Source organism: Vanacampus margaritifer, chromosome 14 (genome assembly GCF_051991255.1).
Source record: "Vanacampus margaritifer isolate UIUO_Vmar chromosome 14, RoL_Vmar_1.0, whole genome shotgun sequence".
NCBI classification, from domain to species: Eukaryota; Metazoa; Chordata; class Actinopteri; order Syngnathiformes; family Syngnathidae; genus Vanacampus; species Vanacampus margaritifer.
In genome coordinates this window covers 6,085,790-6,110,497 of record NC_135445.1, presented here as the reverse complement: position 1 = coordinate 6,110,497, position 24,708 = coordinate 6,085,790, and the positions used below count along the sequence as shown (strand labels likewise).

At 39.2% G+C, this 24,708-nt stretch overlaps 2 protein-coding genes across 2 annotated transcripts in view; one reads left to right on the top strand and one right to left on the bottom strand.

The window, feature by feature from the left end:
* Nucleotides 1-22,706, bottom strand: part of amacr (alpha-methylacyl-CoA racemase) — a 64,939-nt gene extending 42,233 nt beyond the window's left edge. Inside the window, exons 1-3 of the mRNA XM_077586349.1 lie at nt 22,561-22,706; nt 19,691-19,867; nt 14,591-14,796 (exon numbers count right to left, since the gene is read on the bottom strand). The gene's annotated coding sequence lies outside the window, so the exon portion shown is untranslated. The remainder of the gene's footprint in view (nt 1-14,590; nt 14,797-19,690; nt 19,868-22,560) is intronic.
* csgalnact1a (chondroitin sulfate N-acetylgalactosaminyltransferase 1a) lies at nt 1,508-23,049 on the top strand. The gene is made up of 8 exons (XM_077586347.1): nt 1,508-1,657; nt 10,493-11,671; nt 14,545-14,761; nt 17,259-17,360; nt 20,881-21,059; nt 21,132-21,226; nt 21,382-21,463; nt 22,567-23,049. The coding sequence occupies exons 2-8, from the start codon at nt 10,891-10,893 to the stop codon at nt 22,863-22,865; spliced, it is 1,755 nt and encodes a 584-aa protein (XP_077442473.1). The 5' UTR covers nt 1,508-1,657; nt 10,493-10,890; the 3' UTR covers nt 22,866-23,049.
* The last annotated feature ends 1,659 nt before the right edge of the window (nt 23,050-24,708 follow it).

Here is a 24,708-nt window from a genome sequence, read left to right as displayed (position 1 = left end):
GAAAAAAGTTGGTAAGTCAACTTTTTTCGAAATATTTTCAGAGTGCCACCTCCTGGTTCTCAAAAATTTTCAAAGTCAACTTTTTTCGAAATCCATCATGATCAATACAAATGTCCCTTCTCATGCAATTAACTATTCCATCTTTTTACTACCCCTAATTCTCAATAGTTATGGTGAGTTATCTGTTGAGGTGGACCATTAATTTGGCGCATCTATAAACACGGTGGTTATTAAAAAAAAAAAAAAACTGTACCAAAAGAGTACAACACCTCAATATCTATTAGATCGACTTTTTGAGGGAACACTGTACATTACATTGCAATGCCTAGATTATCATTCTCTCCTCCAATATTAATACAAACGTCACATCAATAACCAGCCGAAAGGCGAATTCCACCAATGCGACAATATTCGGACCAGAACCAAATTGCACACGTCAGTTCGGATGAAGTTGGATCTTTATGTAGATGTTTGCAGTCAGTCATTGACCATCATGAAAGGCGCTAGTGTTTTCTACTACTCCAACAGTGTCTTGAAGGTACTAACAAGGATGTCTTTATTTGAGTGAGAGGACTGAAGAAGGGAGGGGGCGAGGGAGGCTGTCAAGCACCCCACATAGCTTTGAACTTCCATGTATACCTTCAAAATAAATCAACAATTGGGAAAGTCTAGCCTGGTCCAAAATGTTGGGCGAACACACTTGAGGTTGCTTTTATTTATTTATTTCTTAATCTAATGATTGATCATGGCCAATAATAAAAGATTAACAAATAATTAAAAATAGAATTACTCAAATTAACCCTCAGTAGCCCCTCGTTGAATTTTTTTTTTCAATTCATTTAATTTGATCATTTTAAAAGTAAAAAAAAAAAGAAGTTAAAACGCAAAATGTGGCTAGTTTTATGTTTTTGAAGAAGTATATTTCTTAGAAAATTACATTTTATGTAGTATTATTTATTTTATAATTGTGCTTCATACATAATTGAGTTTGAGGGTCTTTTTTTGCCATTAAGTTGTCAAAAGTGAAGTAAACTTGAGGTCACAAGAGTTCATCATAAAGAGTACTGTAGCCTACAGTGTACGCATTTCATTGAAATGGTGGATTTTAGAAACCGAGGTAATCTTTCTTGTTGCCGTTTCGTCAATTTTCGTAGTCTGGAAATTAGCCCAACTCGCAAAAGAGTTCAGTAATTAGCATCTAGGGCTAAGTGTTGGGAAATGTGAAGAATACGAATACAGTAAATTTTACAACATTAAATTACCTGTTATTTAAGTAAATAAGCAGAAATTTTATTAAAAAGTAAATATTGTAAAAAAAAAAAGTTGAAATCCAGTAAAAAATAAATAAATCATTCAGGCGTTTTGGTTAGCCACCTAAAAGCTTGCTCCTCACTAATGGACGAAATGGATATTTTAACGCGATATCACAATGCTGTCACGTTGGTAGTCTTACTTTGAAGGAGACAAACGCGTTGTTCCGGTGTTTGCCTGACTTGATTGGGCGAGGCGGTGTCAAACAACGCTCGTTCACACCCGCTCTGCTGCCGGCAGCTAGTGTCGGCTCAGGACCGGCGGAGTGGCGGCACAACTGGACCGCTGCACCCGATGAGACGCCACCTCCTCCCGGACTGGAGTGGACCAATCACCGGGGCGACAGGTAAGATGTCCGGCTGAATGTTTATGTTTATAGTGTGCTTGCATTTTGTGGTCATCAGGAATCAAGTGATGTATTTTGTCATAGTTGACAAAAAAAAAAAAGTGTGATACTTTTAATACCGTAATAACTTTTATACACAATGGTTTAATGGTGTGTGTGCTTAGGATGTTTTATTTTTAATTTTAATAGAAATTTGGAAAATAAGGCCAAACAGAGATGATAATAATAATAATTATAACAATAATAATGCATGCCCTGCAGCACTGTGAGGCATTTTTATCAGGGAAAATGGTTCTAATCCTGCTTAGCGCATTCACTCACTAACAAGCAAGCGATACATATTTGAAGCCGGCTGTTCTCATTTTTGGAAAGTGGAGCTTATGGGATTGGAGGCTGCTTGGGGGCTCGCTTGACTTTCGGCAAGAGGCAAACAAAGGCTAAACGCACCACTGATTAAGTGCGACAAATGACATGATGCACGATGACACATATGCGCTCCCGCATGACGAAATTGCCCCATTTGAGATCCATGTTTGTGCACTTTCACGCTTAACAGATCGTATTACAGTGTAACCTATTTGTTGGGGCAGGGAGGGGGGGAGTAAATCCTTATATTTCTTGTTTGAGTGCCGCTATTTGTTGTTTGTACCCAATTATTAATGCAATGATTTATATGTAAATTCTGCTTTTGTGCCAATTGAATTGCCCTCACGGGGTGAATAAAATATCAGCTGTAGCTATCTTTGTTTTTTAAACTTTCAGCAGAATTCTCATTGGCGCCCACGTCACTCACCGTGCCTTGCCTTTTAAAGCCACACACGTTAAAAGTCACGGTGTGGAATGTGAGGATGGCGACATCAATTGGACAATAAATACCTACACTTGACATTGTTTAATAATGTAAAAAATATATATATTTTTTTGAATATTGAATTAATTAATTGATGAGATATTTGGTATATAATAATCAATAAAAAAATATATTTGTTAGCTGCAGCCACTCACACGCAGACATAGCTCATCCCACCCACTAGGCCCCGCCTCTTAAAGGCACATGCATATACACAGGCACTATAATGCATACAGTACTTTCTTTGCATTTTAGGCTTGCAATTATTATTATTTTTTTTTAATGTTTGCAATGAGCTTATAACGTGTGCTTAATGTGTGGAAGCGGGAAAACTATATTTAAAAAAAAAAAAAGTTATAGATTTACGGTCTCTATATACTTCCATTATCATGCAATCTTGCAATCGTTTCTGAGTTTAAAGAAACAGGCCTCGTTTGTCAGCCTGGCAGCAACAATCTTGTGGCAGTTTACCGGCCCGACAAAAATGGGGAAGTATTGAACCCCTGCTGAGAGCTGATTGTCACGTTGGCCCACGCTTGGCAACGTTCACAAGATGGCCGGGACCATCACAAAAGTGGCTGTGAGAAAGCTTCGAGGTGCGCCATCATTAAAATTAGCCTCCATTAGTTTCCAAATCAATAGAGCGCAAACATCAGTCAAGGTCAAAGCAATCTTCATTTGGATCAGTTTGAAATTTTCTGCTCATGCTTTAATTATGTAATTAAAACGCATGCAAAAAAACGATCCATGCAGCCCTGGCTCTCAAGGCGCAACTAGCTGACTAACTTGCACCAAATTAGATTTACCCTTTTACTGGTCATCTGTTTCTAATAAAAAAATCAAAACATATTTCATAACAAGCCGCACTTTAGTAGATGGTAAACAGTTCAAAAAAGAGGCTTCGATCTTTAATTCCCAGTTGAAGTTTACTGTCAATCTAAACACAAACAAAGACACGTCGCGGTTAAAAGAACCACATTAAGTTTGCCTTTAACTCCATTAGCTTAATGCTAACAGATAATGGGAAACGACGTAGTGATTCATCAATGGATGGATTTTTTTTTGATAGGTCGCATGTATGGACTCTCATTAACTCATTCACTGCCATTGACGGCTATAGATGTAAAAAAAAAAAATCATTTGAACTATTTCTATTAGTTTAAATTTTTTGTCCACTTTTGTTAAGAAGAGTATGAAAACCTAGACATTTTTTAATTTTTTTTTTTTTTTAAGAGATTTAAGATTATTAAAAATTTGGGGCGTCAGGCCTTTAAAATTTGTAATTGTAATTAATCGCATGACTTCAATAGTCACGATTAATCACAAATTTTATATCTGTTGTAAATGTACAATCATTTTTTTCTAGGTTTTCATACTCTTTGCTAACAAAAGTGAAAAAAAATGTTTAACTAATAGAAATAGCTCAAATGAATTTTTGACGTCTATAGCCGTCAATGGCAGTGAATGAGTTAAAAACATTTAATCGGCTATTGCCCCTAATTTTTAATAATCTTTTTTTTTTTTAATGAATTTATGGCAGTGAATGAGTTCAATCATCACTCGGACAATCTCCTCCCGCCGTCTTATCTGCAACATCTACCTACCGCTGCCGCAACGGCCCATTTCCCGCCCAGAGGGGGCCGTTCACGTTTCATCTGGTGCAATGGAGCTGCGAAATCACGCAACTCTCTTTGAGGAAGTGGCGGACCCCGCTCACACACATGAAAGATTGTGTTGTGTGCGCTTGTCTGACTCTCATCTTTGGGTGGCACAACACTTGCCGTCCCACAGCGTACTGTGTGGATATTTGGCTTTGGGTGGATAGTTCGCTTTGTGTGTTTGTGCATGTTTGTTTACATCTGTGTGATTGTGCATATTCAGTGTGTGTTTTGGTTCATGTGCGCGATTGTGTGTTTTATATGTTTGTGTATGTTTGCTTGTACATTTTTGTGTATGTTTTTTGTTGTTGCATTTTTACGTTTCTGTATGTGTGTTTGTGTATGTTTTTGTCGGTGGGGGGTGCGTGTGGCTGCTAGTTTGTGATTTTGAGTGAATGTGTGGTCTTGTTTTCGTTACATAGTAGGGGCCAACACTTTCACAGAGTTGTGGGGCCCACTTGTCCATGTGGGGCCATTTTGCTGGGCCCCACAAGTTTAGACCTTTGTTTTTGAGGGTCAAGACTTGGTTTTAGAGTTTAGGTTTGAATTGGGTTATGGTTGCGGTTAGGGTAAGGAATAGGGGTAGCCAATCATTTTTGATGGTTGGGGTTAGGGGGAGGGGCTAGTAAATGCATTATGTGAATGAGACGGCACCACAAAGATAGTAAAACAAACCTGTGTGTGTGTTTGTGCACATTTGATTATATTTATGTGATTGTGCATATTATTTCTTTGTATGTGTGTTTGCTTGTACATGTTTGTGTATGCATGTGTGTTTTTCTGCATTTGTGCAAATTACTGTGTTTGTGTATGTATTTACGCGTTTGTGTGCGACTGAGTTTGTGCACGTGTATTTGTGTGCGTCTGTGTGGATATGTGATTGAGTGTGAGTTTGTGAGTGTTTGCCACAAATGTGTGTTTACATGTTTGCGTGGGTTTCTGTGTGCATTTGTGCATGTACGTGTTATGCCTTTTTGTGTGTCTGTCCATTGTTGTGCTTGTGTATTGTTAGATTACCTGTTTTTGTAATCTTTTGCGTGTTCAAATAAATCAGAGTTGAGATCTCGTGAAGAGGGTCCTTGCAAGCTTTTTTAATCAGAAAGTTTCTGATGACACAAAGGAATTTCACCAAGCCAGGTTTCTGTCCAAATGTGTGTCCTCTTTCTCAGACACGGGACTTTTATTAGAAAAAAAACAATGTTTCCCAGGAAAACGCCTTTCCCCTCCCAGTATGCTAGCTCGTCCTTGAACTTTTCAAAAACCGGATTTCTAACGAACAGAAACTAAGACTTCTTAGATAAATAAAATAAACTTATAACTTTCTCATTTCTGGGAAAAGAGAACAGATAACAAAGAGGACAAAATCATTACTCATCAAGCTATATTGAGTTAACATAGTTATATCTACATCTTCACAACTATAACTAAATTCAAAAGAGGTAAAATATAAAATGAAATAGTAAAATGTTAACAGTATGCTTGTGTGTATTTTTGTTTTTTGGTGTTTATGAGTGTTTGTCTACATGTTTTTGTATTTGTGTCCATTTGTGCAAGTTAGCGTTTCGTGTGTATCTTAAGAGCATTTTAGTGTGTGTGTGTGTGTGTGTGTGTGTGTGCGCGCGTGTGTGTGTGTGTTAAGGTGCCTCCCATCCAGATGGCACGTCGACAGGAAGGTTCCGGGCTATAGCGGGCCCCCTAATGAGCGGGGAGGGTGCAGCACCTGAGGGGACAGCGCACATCAAAGAGCGCCTTTCCCTACTTCCTGTCTTCCCCTCAATCATCATCATCATCTTCATCACCTAATAACGACACCTTTCTTGCTCTTCATCCTCTCCTCACAACTTCGCTAAGAGTAATACTTCCCTAAGGAAAGAAGGAAGGAAGGAGGGAGGGATGATGTCGCGCTTGTCTCCTCGTTTTTTGACATTCCTTAATGTAATACAAGTTTATATACAAATAATCAAAGATCTGATCAAATGAGTCGTAAAGTGACGCTGCACGTCTCATTTTCACAAAAATCCTTAATTGTCATGATGAGCAAACACATTGAGCACACTCACGCAGAAGCCGCTGACGGCCAGAGCTCTTACATGCAAATTCACCAAAGTCACATGATACCCCACAGGCCCCGCCTCTCAAAGGTAAACAATACACAGATGCTAGTGCGTGAAGTAATTTCTGTTTTATGACCTCAGGGGGGCCAGAACATGATAAGAATATTTCTTTCCTTATTATTTGCTATGGGAAAGTGTGCTTTAATCAAAACAAAATGGAGGTTGACCTAAATATTGAACTGTACTCATAAACATCAATGCTGTATCATATTAACTCATTCACTGCCATTGGCGGCTATAGACGTCAAAAATTCATTTAAAAATATTTCTTTTAGTTTCACATGTTTTCCCACTTTTGTTAACAAGAGTATGAAAACCTAGATTTAGTTTTATTGTACATTTAGAACAGATATAAAATTTGTGTTTAATTGTGAGTTAACTATTGAAGTCATGCGATTAATTACAATTAAAAAAAAGATTATCATCTGACGCCCCTAATTTTTAATAATCTTTTTTTTTTTTAAATTAGGGGCATCAAGCGATTAAATTTTTTAATTGTAATTAATCACATGACTTCACTAGTTAACTTGCGATTAATCACAAATTTTATATCTGTTCTAAACTTACAAAAAAAATTTCTTAACAAACAAAAGTGGAAAAAATGTGAAACTAATAGAAATAGTTCAAATGAATTTTTTTACGTCTACAGCCGTCAATAGAAATGAATGAGTTAATCTACAAATATGAGATGTTGTTGTAATAAAGACTAATTAATTGCTAATGTTTGTTAAAAAAAAACATTAGAAAAATACCTTAAAAATAATCATATATTAAATTATAATCGTAATTAAATTTCAGCCCAATAAAGAAGTAAAATCCATTATCCATCTTGGGCGACGGCCATTTTGTCACTCTCTGACAACTGAAAATGACATCACAGTTGCTCAGGGCTAAGGTAACGACGAATCGCGGCTCAGCTTGTGCACGTCACATGACCAAACTCTATGAACAGGTGAGCCGTGATTGGCCGTTCATCGCCTGAGCTCTGGGCAACTATGATGTCATTTTCAACTGACAGTAAGTGACAAAATGGCCGCCCCCTTGAGATGGATAAAAAACACTGTGTGATAGCAAAATATGCAAATGTGTGTAATTATTTGTGCGTTAAATTCTGGATTCCACTATTAAAGCGCCGATCCAACAAGGCTGTAGACTGATCCAGCATAAAGAAGAGCCACATTAAACGTAAGCAGCAGTACGGTGGAAGTGATTTTGGAAGGTTTAAATGAGATGCAGCAGTGTCTGACGAGCTCAGAGTCATCTCAATTTATTGGCCACAGAGAATGAAAGATGACGGGGGAGACGCTTTAATGCGCTATTTTGTCACAGTGCGCGGAAAATGGCTAGTTTGCCTGCTCGTAAACAAGCAAACTGTGTTTACATGTGGATTTATAGCATCCCACCAGGATGCGTTCAATTTATGCTTGTTTGTCCGCCACGGAGATACAAGTCACATTTTTATTTGGAACACGTTTACTTTTTGTGTACTTGTGCACTCACAACATGGTTTGTGAGAAGTTGGCAAATAGATCTAGAAACGTTGCCTGTGTTTGTTTTTTTTTCACATTGTGTATCCAGAAAAATTCTTAATTTTATTTCATAGTCATAAATAGGGGTGAGCTTTTTGTTGTTTTGAAAGAATCTACTGTTGATTATACATTTCTGAAGGGACCCAACTATTTGTATAACAGCTATTAAAAACAAAAAAAAAAATACCACTCCTTTAAACGATTTGTATGGTAGAAAAAGCGATTTTTAAAATGTGGTACACATCCCATTAAGTGTACGTGGGCTCCCTCTAGTGGTTCATGAAAGAATCACTAAGAATTCAGTTTCTTTTCATTTTTTAGTACAATACAGTCATTTTATTTTCAAGAACTGTGTCCGTAAAAACTATATTTATATACAATTTTTATTCAACTTGGTGTAAAAGAATTGAGAACCACTGCGCCAGGGTACGTACCATCCATGTTGAGATTCCTTTCTGTCATAATGTTAAAAACAAACAAAAAAAAACAAGACTAAATTTAAAAATAAATACTGTTCATTAACAGTGAGAACATGCTCATTTGCATTAATTTGAATAATAACTTTCAATCACGTTGACTTATAGACACACATGGAATTTGACCATGATAATGGATAAAAGTCACATGACAATTGGATCACAACTCTATTATATACAAAACTTGCAATTTATAAAAAGGTACTAGGTGACAATTTCCCCCCCCTTCGTTCAGCCCTCCCCTTCCTCATTCCTCAAACCTCCTCCCATGTTGTCAGCGGAGGTCCGACGGCGGCGGCGGCGGCGGCGCCTCGCCCGGAGCACAGTCCGGTATTCACTCGCACCATAGACTAATCCTTTCACAGGGCGGCAACTGTCAAAGAGGCGACTGTGTGTCGAGACCGAGTGCGATACACAGAGATACATTTAAAGATATGTACAGTAACTCAAACAAGCTGTCCATCACCCACTCCCGCTTCCCCAACGCAAACCTCCAAAACATATATTCTCACTTAACGTATTCATCTATCATTAATTCATGGCTATATTGGTTTGTGATCACATGATGATTCCACATTATTTGCCTTCCTGCTTTTGGGGCATTTTTTTTTTTTAAATAAACTGAAGAGCTGTCACTGGGTTATGATTCAGGTATAGCTTCAGTATGAATACAAGTATTTTTAAAGAACTGTTTTCCTTATGTATTTATTATTCATCAAAATTACAATTGTATTTAGTGTAGCACCAAAGTAGGCAAAATGTTCTTTCATGTTGTGTCTCATTCATCTATTAGTTGGTGCCAAGTATCCAGCCACCACTGCTCGAAAATACACTTTGTCATTTTTTCATAGTATCCATCTGATATATTAAATCATTCAAATGCTGCCTTTTAGAAGTATGGGTGAATATTCCAATTGGGGTCTGATGAAAAGAGCCTTTGTGTCTCAAAAGGATGAGATGAGTGTACTTTGTGTAACTGACCCATTTGCTTTTCTCACTCATGTGACAGCATTTTTTTCTCCGCCAGTAGCCGGAGCACTTGTGGGAATGCTTTGGTTTGGTTGCTAGCTGCTACAATGCTTTCTTTTAGCCAACGAGTCAGTGTGGCCCCCGGGGGCGCCCTCCCTTATTTGACATGAAAGAATTTGAAACGGTTATTTTGTGTGGTGTACTCAAATACCAAAATCAAATCAAATCAGATGATGTCACTTGCACAAATCTGCCGCCGGCGTCATTTTCGACGGTAGATTACGGTTGCCAAATCGAAAGTCATCAGTCATCGAAAGCCGCCCTCGCCATTGGCCCAGCAGAACATGGGGAGGGGTTAACCATCACTGAATTGCTTGAGACAGTACCGCCCAATAAAAATGGACTAAGAAAGAGAGTATTATTTTGCTTAGTGCAAGCGTCGGGCCAAAACCTCGCAAGTCACAATTTGGCAATGAATTTTTTTTTTCTCAAAAATCTATACTTTTTGGTCTATGGAGGAAGGAAATAATGTAAAGAAAAAAAAAAATATATATATATATATATATATATATAAAATATATACAGTATATATATATAATTCCTTATATATATATATATATAATATATATATATATATAATTCCTTATATATATATATATATATATATAATATATATATATATATAAAAAATATATATATATATAATTCCTTATACAGTATATATATATATATATATAATTCCTTATATATATATATATATATATATATAATTCCTTATATATATATAATTCCTTATATATATATATATATATATATATATATATATATATATATATATATATATATATATAAAATAAAATAAAAATAACTGCCATTGACTGGATTTATCCCATCCTTGCATTTACACTCCTTTTTATCCACATTGGAAGAGGCCTTACTGCAATCTGAAGATATCAAATTTCATGCTTTTTTTTTTTTTCCTATTCATGCTGCCATGATGCACATCACAATTGTGACACTTGAAAAAGTGTTGAAATTGCATCACCATGTAGAGTAAATGAAGCCTGAATCCTTCTTGATGTGCTGACGTCTTGGGCGATTTGATCCAGATCCAGAGATTTGTGCAACATTTCAGGCTTTCTGTTTTTTTTTCCAACCTCCTCCAAATTTTTGAGACATTTGAGAATCAAGCTTCCACTCTTATCTTGATTGACCGTCTGGTTTTCTCCACTCTCACAGCATCAAGAGAAGAGCCATTGACGGTGGCGGATTTGCAATGCCTGGGATCTCCAGACGTTTGCTGAATCATCTCCGTGCAGGAAAAAGGGCAGCGCACGTGAGTCATCTACTGTGATGGATGACGTAGCGGCGTCTGGGTCTTCTAGCGGACCATGCGGCTAAGTGGAATCACAGAGTGGGAAAAAGTGCTTTCTCACAAGCGTCCCAGCCTCGTTTATTGACTTTGCCAAGGACCGGAGCCGAAAGTCAAGCGGCGGTGCCACGGAGTGACCTCACACTGATAAGTGGCGCGGCCATGGAACTTCATCGCGTATGGACTCTTATCGTTGTGTGTGAGGTTACGTGATCTTTCCATAACGTGGGCGGACACGTTTGAATCAAGAGGCGACTGATTTTGAATGCAAGACGCAGACATGTTGCGGCGCGGGCTCCTCGCCTGGGTTTCCCGCGTGGGCGGCGTGCTGGTCCTCCTGTGTTGCTCCTTGTCACTCCTCTACGTGATGACCTGCAGCCCGCTGCACTCGGACGAGCCGCCGCTGAGTCGCGCCTTGCCGCACGCCGGCGCCAATCAGCTCAGCCCGGGCGGTACGAGGCCTGAGGTGGGGGCAGGTGCGGCGGCTGGAACCGGGCGAGCTGCCCAAAGCGGGGTACCACCGGCGGTCCACCCCTACCAGGCGCTATTGCAAGAGCGCGAGGAGCAACACCGCCTGCACATCTCCTCCTTGAAGAAGCAGATTGCTCAGCTCAAAGAGGCTTTGCAGGAGCGCAGCCAGCAGCTCAAAGGCGTGCAGGACAGCTTGAAACGAGCCGCCGCCGCCGGGGGCTCGGTGGAGGCCCACGGATCGCAGGCGGGCGATCTTGGGGACGACCCGGGAGCGAAAAGCCAGCAGGCTGACCTCCAGGACTTCCTGAGGAGCCAGCTGTCCAAAGCTGAGGTGACGGGCGGGGCCAGGCTGCCCAGCGAGTATGCGGTGGTGCCCTTTGAGAGTTTCACCCTGCAGAGGGTCTACCAGCTGGAGATGGGCCTGACGCGCCACCCCGAGGAGAAACCCGTGAGGAAGGACAAGCGGGACGAGCTGGGCCAGGTGCTGGAGTTTGCCCTGCACAGCCTCAACACGCCGCCGGCCCAGCTGGACGGCAAAAGTAGCAAAGTCTACTCGCCGTCGGACTTTATAGAAGGTGAGAACACGCAGCGGAACTTGCTTGGGAGGGATATTGAGGAAACGGAAATGGGCACTAATGTCTGAACGAAACCTACCGAACACCAAAAAACGAAACATGTTGTTGTGTATGACCACAAGTCAGGAACGAGTGTATGTGTTGTTTATCAGGATATCCTACTGAGTTGTCCTGCTTTGACCACAACCACAGGAAATGGACACAGCTGTTCCTCATTCACAGTGGGAGCATCTCAAGTCTTGTCTATCTTTGGAAGATCACCAGTTCCCTTTATACTGCCTATAAAATCGGGCATTTGCACTCTTCTGTATACATGGCACTAATGCTGGATCAAGGGTGGGCGAGTTGGCCTGCCAATTTTATGCAACCGGAGATACTATCAGGAGCCTTAACCATTGCGTACGAGTGCAAGAGAAGTCCACAAATGCGTTGAAAGCATCTCAACATCACACTAAAAACAATTGGGTCAAAACCTTTTGGGTTATTCAATTAACCCAAAAACAATGGGTCAAATGAATAACCCACAATCCAACCCATGGTTGAATGAATAACCCACAAAACAACCCAAAAATTGGGTTGGTTAATTTAATTGGACCCAGCACTTGCGGCTAAATGCCTCATAAAGTTGGGTTGGTTCATTTTTGACCCAATTCAATTGGGTTATTTGACTAACCCAAACAGTTGGGTCAAATGAATAGCTCACAAAACCACCTGGAATTTGGGTTAATTTGTGGGTTATTGATTTAATTTGACCCAACATTTGGGGTGAAATACCTCAAAAAGTTGGGTTGATTCATTTTTTAAGACCTTTTCTTTTTCTTTCTTCCTTCTCTGGAGAGCTCAGTATTGTTCATTCGGTAATTTTACAGATTTGACATGTCATCATCATTGCTCTCCTATATATATATATATTTAATTTTTTTCATTTTTTAAGACCTAAGTCAATTGGGTTATTCAACTAACCCAAAAAGTTGTGTCAAATGAATAACCCACAAAATAACCCAAAAATTGGGTTGGTTTGTGGGTTATTAATTTAATTTGAACCATTTTATGGGGTTAAATAAATAAATAATTTTAAAATAAAAAATAAAAAAAATACCTCAAAGCTGGGTCGATTCATTTTTGACCCAATTCAGTTCGATTATTCAACTAACCCAAACAGTTGAGTCAAATGAGTAACCCACAAAACAACCCAAAATTGGGTGGATTTGTGGGTTATTCATTTAATTAGACTCAACATTTGGGGCTAAATACTTCAAAAAGTTGGGTCTGTTCATTTTTGACCCAGTTCAATTGCATTATTCGACAAACCAAAAAGTTTGGTGAAATGAATAACCCACAAAACTACCCAAACATTGGGTTCATTTATGAGAAATTCATTTTGAATAGAGAACACAAACCCAGATTTTGTTTAAAAAGAGGTACCCCGATCGCGTTTATATGGGCAAATATTCAGGTTAGAAAACGGGTAACCCAAGGGGCTTATTCGTTTTTTTAAAAATTGTTTTAAGACAAAGTATGTAGCTGGTGCTAAATTTTAGCCCTTTTCTGATGTTGAGGCACACGATTACCCAGAGACTCTTACAGCTTGTGACACAACCTCCGAAGGCGGAAAATTCCCGTTGATCTTATCCTCATGTTCCAAGTTGGTGCCATTTATACATAAGAGTCACTTGAAACAAAATGCATATTTACAGGCAGTGCAAAAAAGACAGAGTGGGGGCAGAAAAAAAAACATGGGGGAGGATGTGCGTACTTTAAATTGGTCAACGTATTTGCAAAAATCAAAGCTTATCGCAGCATCCCTGCGGCGAAATCAAGCCTCCCATCGCAGGAAGCCCGCCAGTTTTGGGTGGTTATCACACTGCATCTTCTTCTCTTTGAAGAGCGCGTTCCGGTTCATTAGCGTCTTTCATGGCTCTTTTACTTCCTCAGTGGTCTCAGCTCCCGCTTGGTGCGTTACCCCCCCCTCCCCCCCAGTGTTGACCTCAGATTCAATTTGCAAGCCCGGTAATTGAAGAGTTGTGTAAAAACAAGCCGACGTCACATATTTTAGCATGGGTGACCAAAATAGCCTAACGATGTGTGGGTGTTTTGTTCACGTTGACATTGATCAACTGAAAACATGTCAGTGAACAGAATGAATTGATGAGGTTATTAACTCATTCACTGCCATTGACAGTTATAGACGTAAAAAAAAAAATCATTTGAACTATTTCTATTAGTTTAACATTTTTTTTTCTACTTTTGTTAACAAGAGTATGAAAACTTAGATTTTTTTTTATTGTACATTTAGAACAGATATAAAATTTGTGATTAATCGTGAGTTAACTATTGAAGTCATGCGATTAATTATGAGTAAAAAAATTTAATAGCCTGACACCCCTAATTTTTAATAATCATCTCGTCAGGCGATTATTTATTTTTTTAATGGTAATTAATCGCATGACTTCACTAGTTAACTCACGATTAATCACAAATTTTATATCTGTTCTAAATGTACATTTTCATACTCTTGTTAATAGGTGGAAAAAAAATGTTAAACTAATAGTTCAAATGATTTTTTGACGTTTATAGCGTCAATGGCAGTGAATTAGTTAATGTTTAAAATTTTTTTAAATGTGGTTATGTTAAAATAATAATGGGGCGGGGATGCCAGATAATTAATTGATCTGACCCTAATTCACTGTAATAGATTTTTGTGTTTCTTTAAAAGGGATTTTTGCACAGCCAGTATTAGACTACGGTTGCGACTCCGAAAAACTAATCTCCACCCACAGCCATCTTTCCACTGAAATAATAAGAATTAACAACAAAACAACCTGTATTAAGGCCCTGTCCCAAGATTGTGTGTTTGCTTTCCCGGCGCACAGGCATCACGCGCACAGAGAAGGACAAAGGGACAGTGTATGAGCTGACCTTCCGCGGGGAATCCAGTCCGGAATTCCGCCGCCTGGTCCTCTTCCGGCCCTTCGGACCGCTGATGAAGGTGAGGAGCGAGCGGGTGGACACGGCCGACGTGGTCATCAACATCGTGGTGCCGCTGTCCCGGCGAACCGACAAGTTCAAGCAGTTCATGCAAAACTTCAGGTGAGTGCCTTTTTCATATTCGTAGTGTTTGCCATCTGAAACGGGGATTAAATCCACAGGGAGATTATAAGTGAGTAAACTCAACGGAAGGGTTTGTTTATTTTATTGCTGCTAGGTAGAAAATCCCGGCATAAATAAAACTGGGACAGATTGAATGATAGGGGACAACAGTAAGGATAGATTAATTAGCTAATGAGCATCTCCAGGCTAACAAGTCCAACGCTTAACGGCTCTAATGCCCTCTCTTGTGGGAAAGGAGAGCCATTTTTTTGGCATCAAAATGTTGTTTTAATTATATTATTGCTTTACACTGTAAAGTGTGTGATTTATGTCCAACCTGTGCGGTTGCTTATCACTACTTTTTTCCCCCCCTAGTAAATCCTGCTCCGTTGCACTGTTTCCGCCTGTTCAAATGCCCTCCGGGGGGGCACAAAAGTTGATGTACAGCGGCGCGGCGCGGCATTTACTTACTTGAGAGGAGCTGAGCCAACACTTCAGCCTCATTCATATTGAACGCGCGCGCGTGTGTGTGCTCATGTAAGCAAATAAGTGCAGGAAAAGATAAGCTATGAATTCAAACATTAGTATAAAAAAAATTGCAGATTTTTTTCCCCACCCACGAATTTCCTCTGCAGATGCCGATGAAAATCAATTTGCCGTCAAAAAACAAAACAGCATCTGTCGCGGCCTGAACAAACGTATCATTCATGGCATTTTTCATTTCATTTGTCAGCGCTTATTTGCACTGCCATGTTTAAGAGGACAGTTGAATAGCATCCTATTATATAAAATTGCTTCTTTTTTTTTCAATTTGCAGCAGTGATACATTTAACGTTACTATTAAAACCTCATGCAGAAAGAAAATGTTCAGTTGAGTGTCCCGACATTCTGGTGCTTCAACATACAGTTTTGGTGACAAGAAGTATAAGAAGCTATTTTTACCACCCATTAAACTGTGAAATATTAAATATTTGTAAATATATGTAATTTACTTGTGTTAGATTCATGAGAGAATTTAAACTGAGTTTGTTGCAAGTTAGTGTTAGAAATTTTGATTTCATGCCAGTTAGTGTTACAAATTAAGGTTTTTAGACAAGGGCTACAGTTCTCAGAATGAGATTTTCAACAAGAATGATTGAGAATTTCAATTAGGGTTTCATGTCAGTTTTAAATTGAGGAGCAGGTGAGCGAGATGCGCCATGTTCTAGAGAACACGTCCAGGTGAGTTACAAATTCAGCGCTCTATTTATCTAGCCACTGTAGCTAGCTAGCTAGCTAGCTCTGAGCTAGTTCATTCGATCTGAATTTAGAGATTTTTGTTGTTATGGCGATGTAAGTGGACCACTCATATGCTTCATGTTTGGCCTCAAGTCGAGTCAACTCAAGGTTCAAGTGAGGTTTTCAGCCGTGGTTAGGTTTTTATGTGAGGGTTTCAAGACATGCTAAGGATTTCAAATTAGGATTTCGTCCGATGCCCCGAATTTTTAACTCATTCACTGCCATTGACGGCTATAAACGTCAAAAATTAATTTGAACGATTTCTATTAGTTTAACATTTTTCCCACTTTTGTTAACAAGAGTATGAAAACTTAGAATTTTTTCTGTATTAGAACAGATCTAAAACTTGTGATTAATCGTGAGTTAACAATTGAAGTCATGCGATTAGTTACAATTAAAAATGGTAATCGCCTGACGCCCCTAATTATTTTTCTTTTAAAAAAAAAGATTATTAAAAATTGGAAACAATTATTATAATTATTTTTATTTCTTTTGTAAAAAAGAAAATATTATAAAAAATTAAGGGTGTCAGGTGATTAAAATGTTAAATCGTAATTAATCGCATGACTTCACTAGTTAACTCACAATTAATGACAAATTTTATATCTGTTCTAAATGTACAAAAAAAAATTCTAGGTTTTCATACTCTTGTTAACAAAAGTGGAAAAAAAGTTAAATTAATAGAAATAGTTAAAATGAATTTAGGACGTTTATAGCCGTCAATGGCAGTGAATGAGTTAATTATTATTTTTTTTTTATTCATTCACTGCCATTGACGGTTATAAACGTCAAAAATTCATTTGAACTATTTCTAGTCATGCGATAAATAACGATTTAAAATTTTAATCGCCTGTCACCCCTCATTTTTTAATAATCTTTTTTTATTTTTATGAATTTATGGCAGTGTATGAGTTAAGGATTCAAGCTATTTCAAGTTGTTTCTTATTTGGATTTCCAGCCCTTTAAGGGTTGAAAGTAGGGTTCGAAAATTGAAATTTCAAGACAGTGTTACAAATGATGGTTTCAAAGGAGTATTTTACCAGAGATATGATTTTCAAATTAGGGTTTCAAGTCAGGGCTTAGATTTTAAAGTTTTAAATTGGGGTTTTGTTATTGAGGTTTCAAGTTATGAAAACAATTTCTCACCACATATTCTATGAGGGGTAGCACTGTGTGTTGCTTTCTTAATGAGAACGTTTGTGTATGCGTGTCTGCGCAGGGAAGTGTGTGTGCGCCAGGACGGCCGCGTCCACCTCACGGTGGTCTATTTCGGGAAGGAGCAGGTGAGCGAGGTGCGCCACGTCCTAGAGAACACGTCCAGGTGAGTCAGGAAATCAAGTGTTTCTATCTATCGAGCCCCTGTAGCTAGCTAGCTAGCTGGCGCTGAGCTAGTTCATGCTATCTGAATTCAGGGACTTTGGTTGCTATGGCGATTCAAGTGGACCACTCATTTGTTTCATGTTTGGCCTCGAGTCCGCCGCTACGAAGCGTCTGGTGTCTCCCTGCTGGGGGAGAAGATGGAAATGAAAGCAACTAGCGATATTCCAGAGACATGCGGAGGAAGGGATTTATGATGAGTAGAGCCTTGTAAGGCGAGATGAAGAAAGGCAGCGAAGTAAGCGAAGATGCAGGCGGCACATATTGGATTTAAATAAAGTAGCATACAAGAAACGTTTTTTGAAACCTTAACATTTCTATCCCTGGCTCTTCCTTTAGTCTTGTTTTTTTTATTATTATTATTATTATTATAACTTCCCGTGAATCCCTCAAAAGGCTTTTTCCCGGCTTGTACTGATGATTCAACCAGAAAAATATGATTTAATCAGTTAATCTATTAGATATAAAACAAATGTAGTTTGTTTGATTGAATCAGGTCCGGAAATGATTTGTAAGCATTTTGTATTCTGTCTAGCTTAGCTCGTAGTGTTAGCTTTAAAGATGTATGATGGCCAATCAGATTGCTAATCCATATTCCAAGTTGGTTTGGCTTGGCTGACTCTCCAAAGACTTGAGAAGAAGCAAAGGGATCACAATATAAAGCTCCCAAAATTAATAACAAGCTCCTTTGACTCGCAGCTTGGGCCCGTCAGTCACACAAATTTGAATTTCCGCTTTTGTTAGGGACAATGAAAGGGTTCTTCTGCAGGTGACAGCTTCTCTGCCATCCCAAGTATGCGCCATGACTGATAAGTGCTCTGGCCAGCTGCAAGTGCGCACATGCCAGGACACACACACGCACACGTTCCCCACAACACAACACAAAACAAAGCCGCCTGCAGTGATGCGGCTTTCGTCGCTGCTCAAAATTGTGTCGCGGTTTCCATTTGAAAATCGTCACTGTCAGGCTTAAGATATGTTAAACTAGGGTTAGGTTAGTAGGATTTCAAGCCAGAATTGGGGTTTTAAGCCTGGGTTTAAGGTCTCAAACAAGGGTTGATGTTTAAAAGTAGGGTTTCAAATTAAGGTGTCAAGATCGGACAAGGTTTTGCATACAGTTTTTTTTTTTTTTTGGGGGGGGGGGGGGTTGGGGATTTAATGTGGGGTTTCAATACAGAAAATGGGTTTTAAATTTGAGATTCAAATAAGAAGTAGGGGTTTCAAGGCTGCATTTGGGTTTCAAATTAAGGTTTTAACTTCTCGTTTCAGATCAGGATTAGGGTTTGTAAGTAAGGTTTCAAGGTATTTTAGGGTTCAAGCCTGGATTTGGGTTTAGGGTTTAACACTGTTAGCAGGGTTTTAAATTAGAGTTTGGTTTGGGTTATGGTTTCAAGACTCGGTTTAGTTTTTCAAACAAGGGTCAGGTTTCAAAATAGAGTTTTAGACCAGGGGTAGGGTTTCCAAGTAGGATATCACCTTAGGGTTTCAAACTAAGGTGGGGTTTGAATTAGTGTTGGGGTTGAGATTAAGGTTTCAAAACCAAGTTAGGATTTCAAGTCAAGGTTTTTTTTTTGTGTGCTTGCTTTTTATTTTTATTTTTATCTGGGTTAGGGTTTGGTTTCAAGACCGGGTTAGGGTTTCAACGTAAGATTTCAATCTTGGGGTTTAAGACCAGGTTACTGTCAAGGTAGGGTTCCCAATATGGTGCACGGTTTCAAGACAGGCTTTTAAGGTTTTAAATTGGGGGTTCTTTTTTGGGTTCGGATTTCAAAGCAGGATTTCTAAGCTAGGGTTAAGATTTCCAATTATGTTTTCAACTTTAGTGAGAGTTTCAAACCAGGTTTAGGGTTTCAAAGTAAGGTTCCAAATTAGACTTTCAAGACTGGCCTAGGGTTTTAAATAAGGGACAGGGTTTTGAACCTGGGTTAGGCTTTCAAAAATAAGGTTTCAAGTTAGGGTTTACGTCTGTGTTAGGGTTTCAAACAAGGGTTTGGTCTCAAATTACGCTTTGGGTCAGAGTGAAGGATTGAAGGGTTCCGATGGACTAAAGAAAAAAACATCCACAGGAGGCTGTATGATTTGTCAGGCCACTAAATTCCGGACTCAGAAGACAACGTTGCATTTTGTCTTTTAATGGCCATTAGCAGTGCAGTTCCTTGAACACGTTTTTCCACCGGTTCACCAGACACCCGACAAAGGTGGGGGGTCCATTTCTCTCTCTCTCTCCTCTTTCTCTCATGTAAAGCCCGTATGAGCTCAGCATTAGTCACTCACCGCATCAATTATTTGGCCTCGGGGCTACATCACAGCTGTGGCAGCTGTTTACGCATTCTCCTGCGATTTCGCCGTCGTCGCCTGGTTTGAGATTCCCAAAGAACGGCGCCGTCTGCTGAAGCTCAGCTGTGGGAACCCTTTTTGATGGTGACCCGGTGACGACGCGCAAACATGTCCCTAAAACGGTACTTACTTTAGAATAATGTGACTCGAGTAAGTACTGTAACTTGAGGAAGTAGTCAATGTATACACTACTCAAGTACAGAGTAATTAGTGAGCAAATTTAAAAAAATGGCAAATCAACAAAAATATAATATTAGGAATGTACAAATTCAGATGTTGCCCAAAAATGTCACTTTAATTAAAATAGTTGTTTATACACAATAACAATGTAAGGCAAAATCAGCCACAACAAACATTGCTTAAATGAATTATTTGTTTACAGTTTTTTGTCTGGGTTTTCTCAGGTTCAAAGTGGAGGCTTGTGTAGGCTGAAATTATGATATTGTTAAGGATGCTGCTATGTATTGTATGTCGACATAACGTGCGCTAAAATCCCAGGCTAAACTTAGCTCCTCCTTCTCCTAAGAAGGCTATTAGAAAACGGTGACTTCTTCCTTTATACCTAATACTACTCTCCGATGAACAAAAGCTTTGGCGCCATCTTGTGACATCTAAGAGTGCTACAGAAAGAGCCTCTGAGGATTGGTTCCACAGGGAGAAAAGTTGAATAAATGAATTCATGAATGGAAAATAAGTTCACTATCGGTTTTAGTTTTGAGGCATTTCTGCTGCTTTGACGTCATGCTAGTTACGTAGCTAATGCGGCTATCTCGCAACAACGAAAGCTACATCACGATTTTGCGATTTCCACTCGTACCTTTACGGAAGTGTGGAACTGCCAATGTGGAGCAAACAGTTTTCATTGGACTATGTCGTTTGAACGTATCGGTAAACCGTAGGCTAAATGCTAAAAACATTTTTAAAAATTCCCTCTAATGCCACAGCGTACTAACTATGCTACGTTTTTAGCATTTGGGCTACATTACCAATACGTTCGAATGACTTTACCAATCTGTCCAACGGCATAGCCCAGTCAAACTGTTTCCTCCATACTGGCAGTTCCATAAAGGCTGGAGTTTTTCTCAAAGCCTCTCAAAACCGCCCACTCGCTTCCTATCACTCTGCAGGGAGGCCAACTTCAAAAACTACACTCTCCTGCAGCTGGACGAGGAGTTCTCCCGAGGTCGGGGTCTGGACGTCGGGGCGAGGGCATGGAAGGGCGGCAACGTGCTGCTCTTCTTCTGCGACGTGGACATCTACTTCACCGCCGACTTTCTCGGATCTTGCCGACTCAACGCTCAGTCCGGTAAATTCTACCTTCACGTGTATCTAAGGCCACGAAAATACCAGCGAGCATAATACCTTTCTCTCATTCCAGGTAAAAAAGTCTTCTATCCCGTGTTATTCAGCCAGTACAATCCCAAACTGATCTACAGTGGCCCCGAGCACATCCCGCCAGTGGAGCAACAGCTGGTAAAACATACCCATAAAGCAAAAAAACAACAAAAAAAAACTCTTCTTTTAGCCGCGGGGGAATACGTTTGAGTTGTGCTAATCTATAGTGCAGCAAGGAGGCCTTGAAAGTAACTCCCCTGTGGGCTTTTTAGCTTTACTTCCTGTCTTCTCAGGTGATGAAGAAAGACACGGGCTTCTGGAGAGATTTTGGATTTGGCATGACCTGCCAGTACCGCTCGGATTTCATCAACATAGGTAATGATGAAAGGTTCCACAGGCAACTGTTCCATTTGGAACATCCAGCATCTCTAGTAAATCTGACTTCATGGCAATGGTGCAGATTTTACGCTAATGCTATGCTAACATAATAAACATCTGTTCAGTTACATTACACCAGGGGTGTCCATACTTTTTTGTTGTCCGAGTGCCACATACAAAAAAAATTGAAGGATGGAAGGGCCACTTTGATTTTTTTTTTTTTTTTTACTTAACTTTATCAAGCACACCACCAAAAATCTTAACATTTTTTATATATTCAAGGTTTTTTGTTGTTTTATTTTAGCTGCTACCCGAACAGCTTTCTATAAGGCAAATAGTTTAGGATTTTACAAGATTTCAGGGTGGTTGAGACCCTGTAACCAACCAGAAAATATCAGACCCTGCACTGCACAGCAGCTGAATCTCATCACAATATTCAGAACCAAAACAGGAGAAATCTGTCCTAACCAGACCATTTTTCAAGCAGTTACTTGGGAATCATTCATACGATATGTTCACAATTTGGACATTGACACAGAGCAGAAAGTGGAGTAAACTATTTTTGCTTGTAAAAATTATCTTTATTCACCACGGTGTTTTGAAGAGAAATGTCATTTGTTTAATTGTTAATTGTGTCTTTGCGTAAACCAATTATTTAGTAGCAGATTTCATTTTAGTATATGCCCCCGGACCATAGTTTGAACACTACTGCATTACACGTTAACATATTTAATTGACAATTTAGAGTTTACGTCACATTATAAAATGGCAGTCAACTCACTGAAAAACATTAGAATTTGGGATCATTGTAATTTGATTTGTGATGTTTTCTTCAAAATGTGATGCAATGTGGTTTGACTACTATAACAATCTGTTCCGTTTGTACGCTAGTCACAAGTAAAAGCAATACAATACGCGTGTTTACGCCGTGTAATGTAAAGCAAGCCGTTGCATTGCGGAAGTATCAGACGCATTGCGGAAGTATCAGAAATGCCCGGATGTTTGAAATTGTCAATAGCGTCACATCAACATCAATTAACATATTACACAATAGTCAGGCGATTGGGAAAGATACATACGTGTTCTCGTCTTACCTGCAGGAGGTTTCGACATCGACATCAAGGGCTGGGGCGGCGAGGACGTGCACCTGTACCGCAAGTACCTGCACAGCAACCTCCTGGTGGTGCGAGCGCCATCACGCGGCCTCTTCCACCTGTGGCACGAGAAGCACTGCGCCGACGAACTGGCTCCCGAGCAGTACCGCATGTGTATGCAGTCCAAGGCAATGAACGAGGCGTCGCACGGACAACTGGGCATGCTCTTTTTCCACAAAGACATTGACGAGCACCTACGCAAGCAGAAAACGCAACAACAACAACAGAACGCCAAAAAGACATGAAACTTAACGTAATAGAGCAACCACACGTCTATGACGTTTGCGTTCATTTGTTGGGAAATAGAGCCGTCTAGTGGATGGAAAGTGAACAGCAGGTGAGTGGAATGAAGGACTTCCTGTTGTACAGTATGTACTGACCTGTCATTTTTTATATTTCAATTATGTATAAAAAGTTGGGGTGAAAGCATTGGTTTTTAAATTTTCCTTTCATTTTATTGTTTGTTTGTTTTCCTTTCGGACAATACCCGAAAAGAAAAAGGGCTGAGGGGATGAAGCCGAAGCTTATTAATTCCCCATTCCGTTTCCGTTATAATCACTAAAAAAAGATTTCTACTCGCAAGGATATATATTTTTAAAAAAACAAACGAAAAAACAAGACTGCTTATGCTCTTGACATTATTACATAATATATGTAAATATATATGTTTGACCAGTTGGGGGGACCCTCGTTTTTTTCTTTTTGACAAATCATGTTTGTGTGGATAAAAGGACCTACTGTGCATTTTAATCATAAAATAATAATAATCTTTATGTAACTGTGGTTTATGTTAAAAAAAAGAGATAATTTAGATTGCCGTACTTTATTTCCATTTTTCAGTTATTGGACGACTAGTGTTTACATTTAATCACACACAAAAACATAGGGATACAATACAAATTCTAATTGAAAACAAAACAAAACAAGGCCAGCAGAATAAATTCAACCGTTTTGGGGTTTGCTTTGCATTTTCATTTCTTTAATTAACGTTCATGGGTCAATATGACCCGCTGTATTTAATCATCAGCACACGTTATGTGTATCAACACAAATTCTATTAGAAATAAAAGGGAAAAAATACCACCACATCCAGTAGATTTTTTCTCTCTCTAGATTTTCAAATGGGTCAGTTTGACCCACACCTTAACAGGAGGCTTAACTCCTCCAATGGCCTTGCCAAGCATATTTTTATATAACTTTATTTATACTATTATCATCACTCTTGTATTTATGTGTAATATGATGTAAATAGCAAAGTGTACAGTTATTACGATACTCCTTTTTACACTCAATGTAACCCATTTTCAGCAACATTTATTAATTATTGACGTTGACTCAAAGCAGAGTTGCCCAAACTGAGGCTCGGGAACCAAATTTTATTGATCATATTTGTATATAAATTTGAGTTTTTTTTAAAAAAAAAAAATTAGTTTACATGCTATATAGGTCTACCCATGGTATATAATTTGGTGTCTTGAGATGAACATGTTTGGGAAACCCTGACTTAAAAGGGAATTCTGGTATTTTTTTGTTTTTGTTTTAAAAAAAAAGAGACATTTAAACAGTCCAAGGTGTCCTAAAGATGCAATCGAGTATGTGCCACTTATCAGAAGCAAAAGCTAATCTGTACATCCAACAATACTCGTTGCAGCTCTGCTTACCTTTTGGCTTTGATGTGATTGCAAGAGTGTGGCACCAGTGGGAGGGTGTGGGTGTTTCTGCTGTGGTTTGAAAGTGGCTCTGGATATTCCCTCAGTTTATGTATTATGGTTTCGCGCTTCACTGCTCATTGACCGCGTGCTGCTGGTTTGCGCCCCTTGGCCATTAGGGGGCAGTATAAATCATAATACAGATTCCAGGAAGTCCGTTTCCGATGTTTTCAAGAATAAACGTTTGTGTTTAGGAATACCAGAATTAGCCTTTTAATTGTCAGAAATGTTCTTTTATTCATTCCAATTTACGGTGACGTTTTATGACGGGGGGGGGGGGGGGGGGGGTATGGTAGAACATGACAAACAGGCTGTGCAACCGGTTGTGTTTCTAACGGTGAATACGTCTAACAAGATGTAATGTGATATTTGACACGTC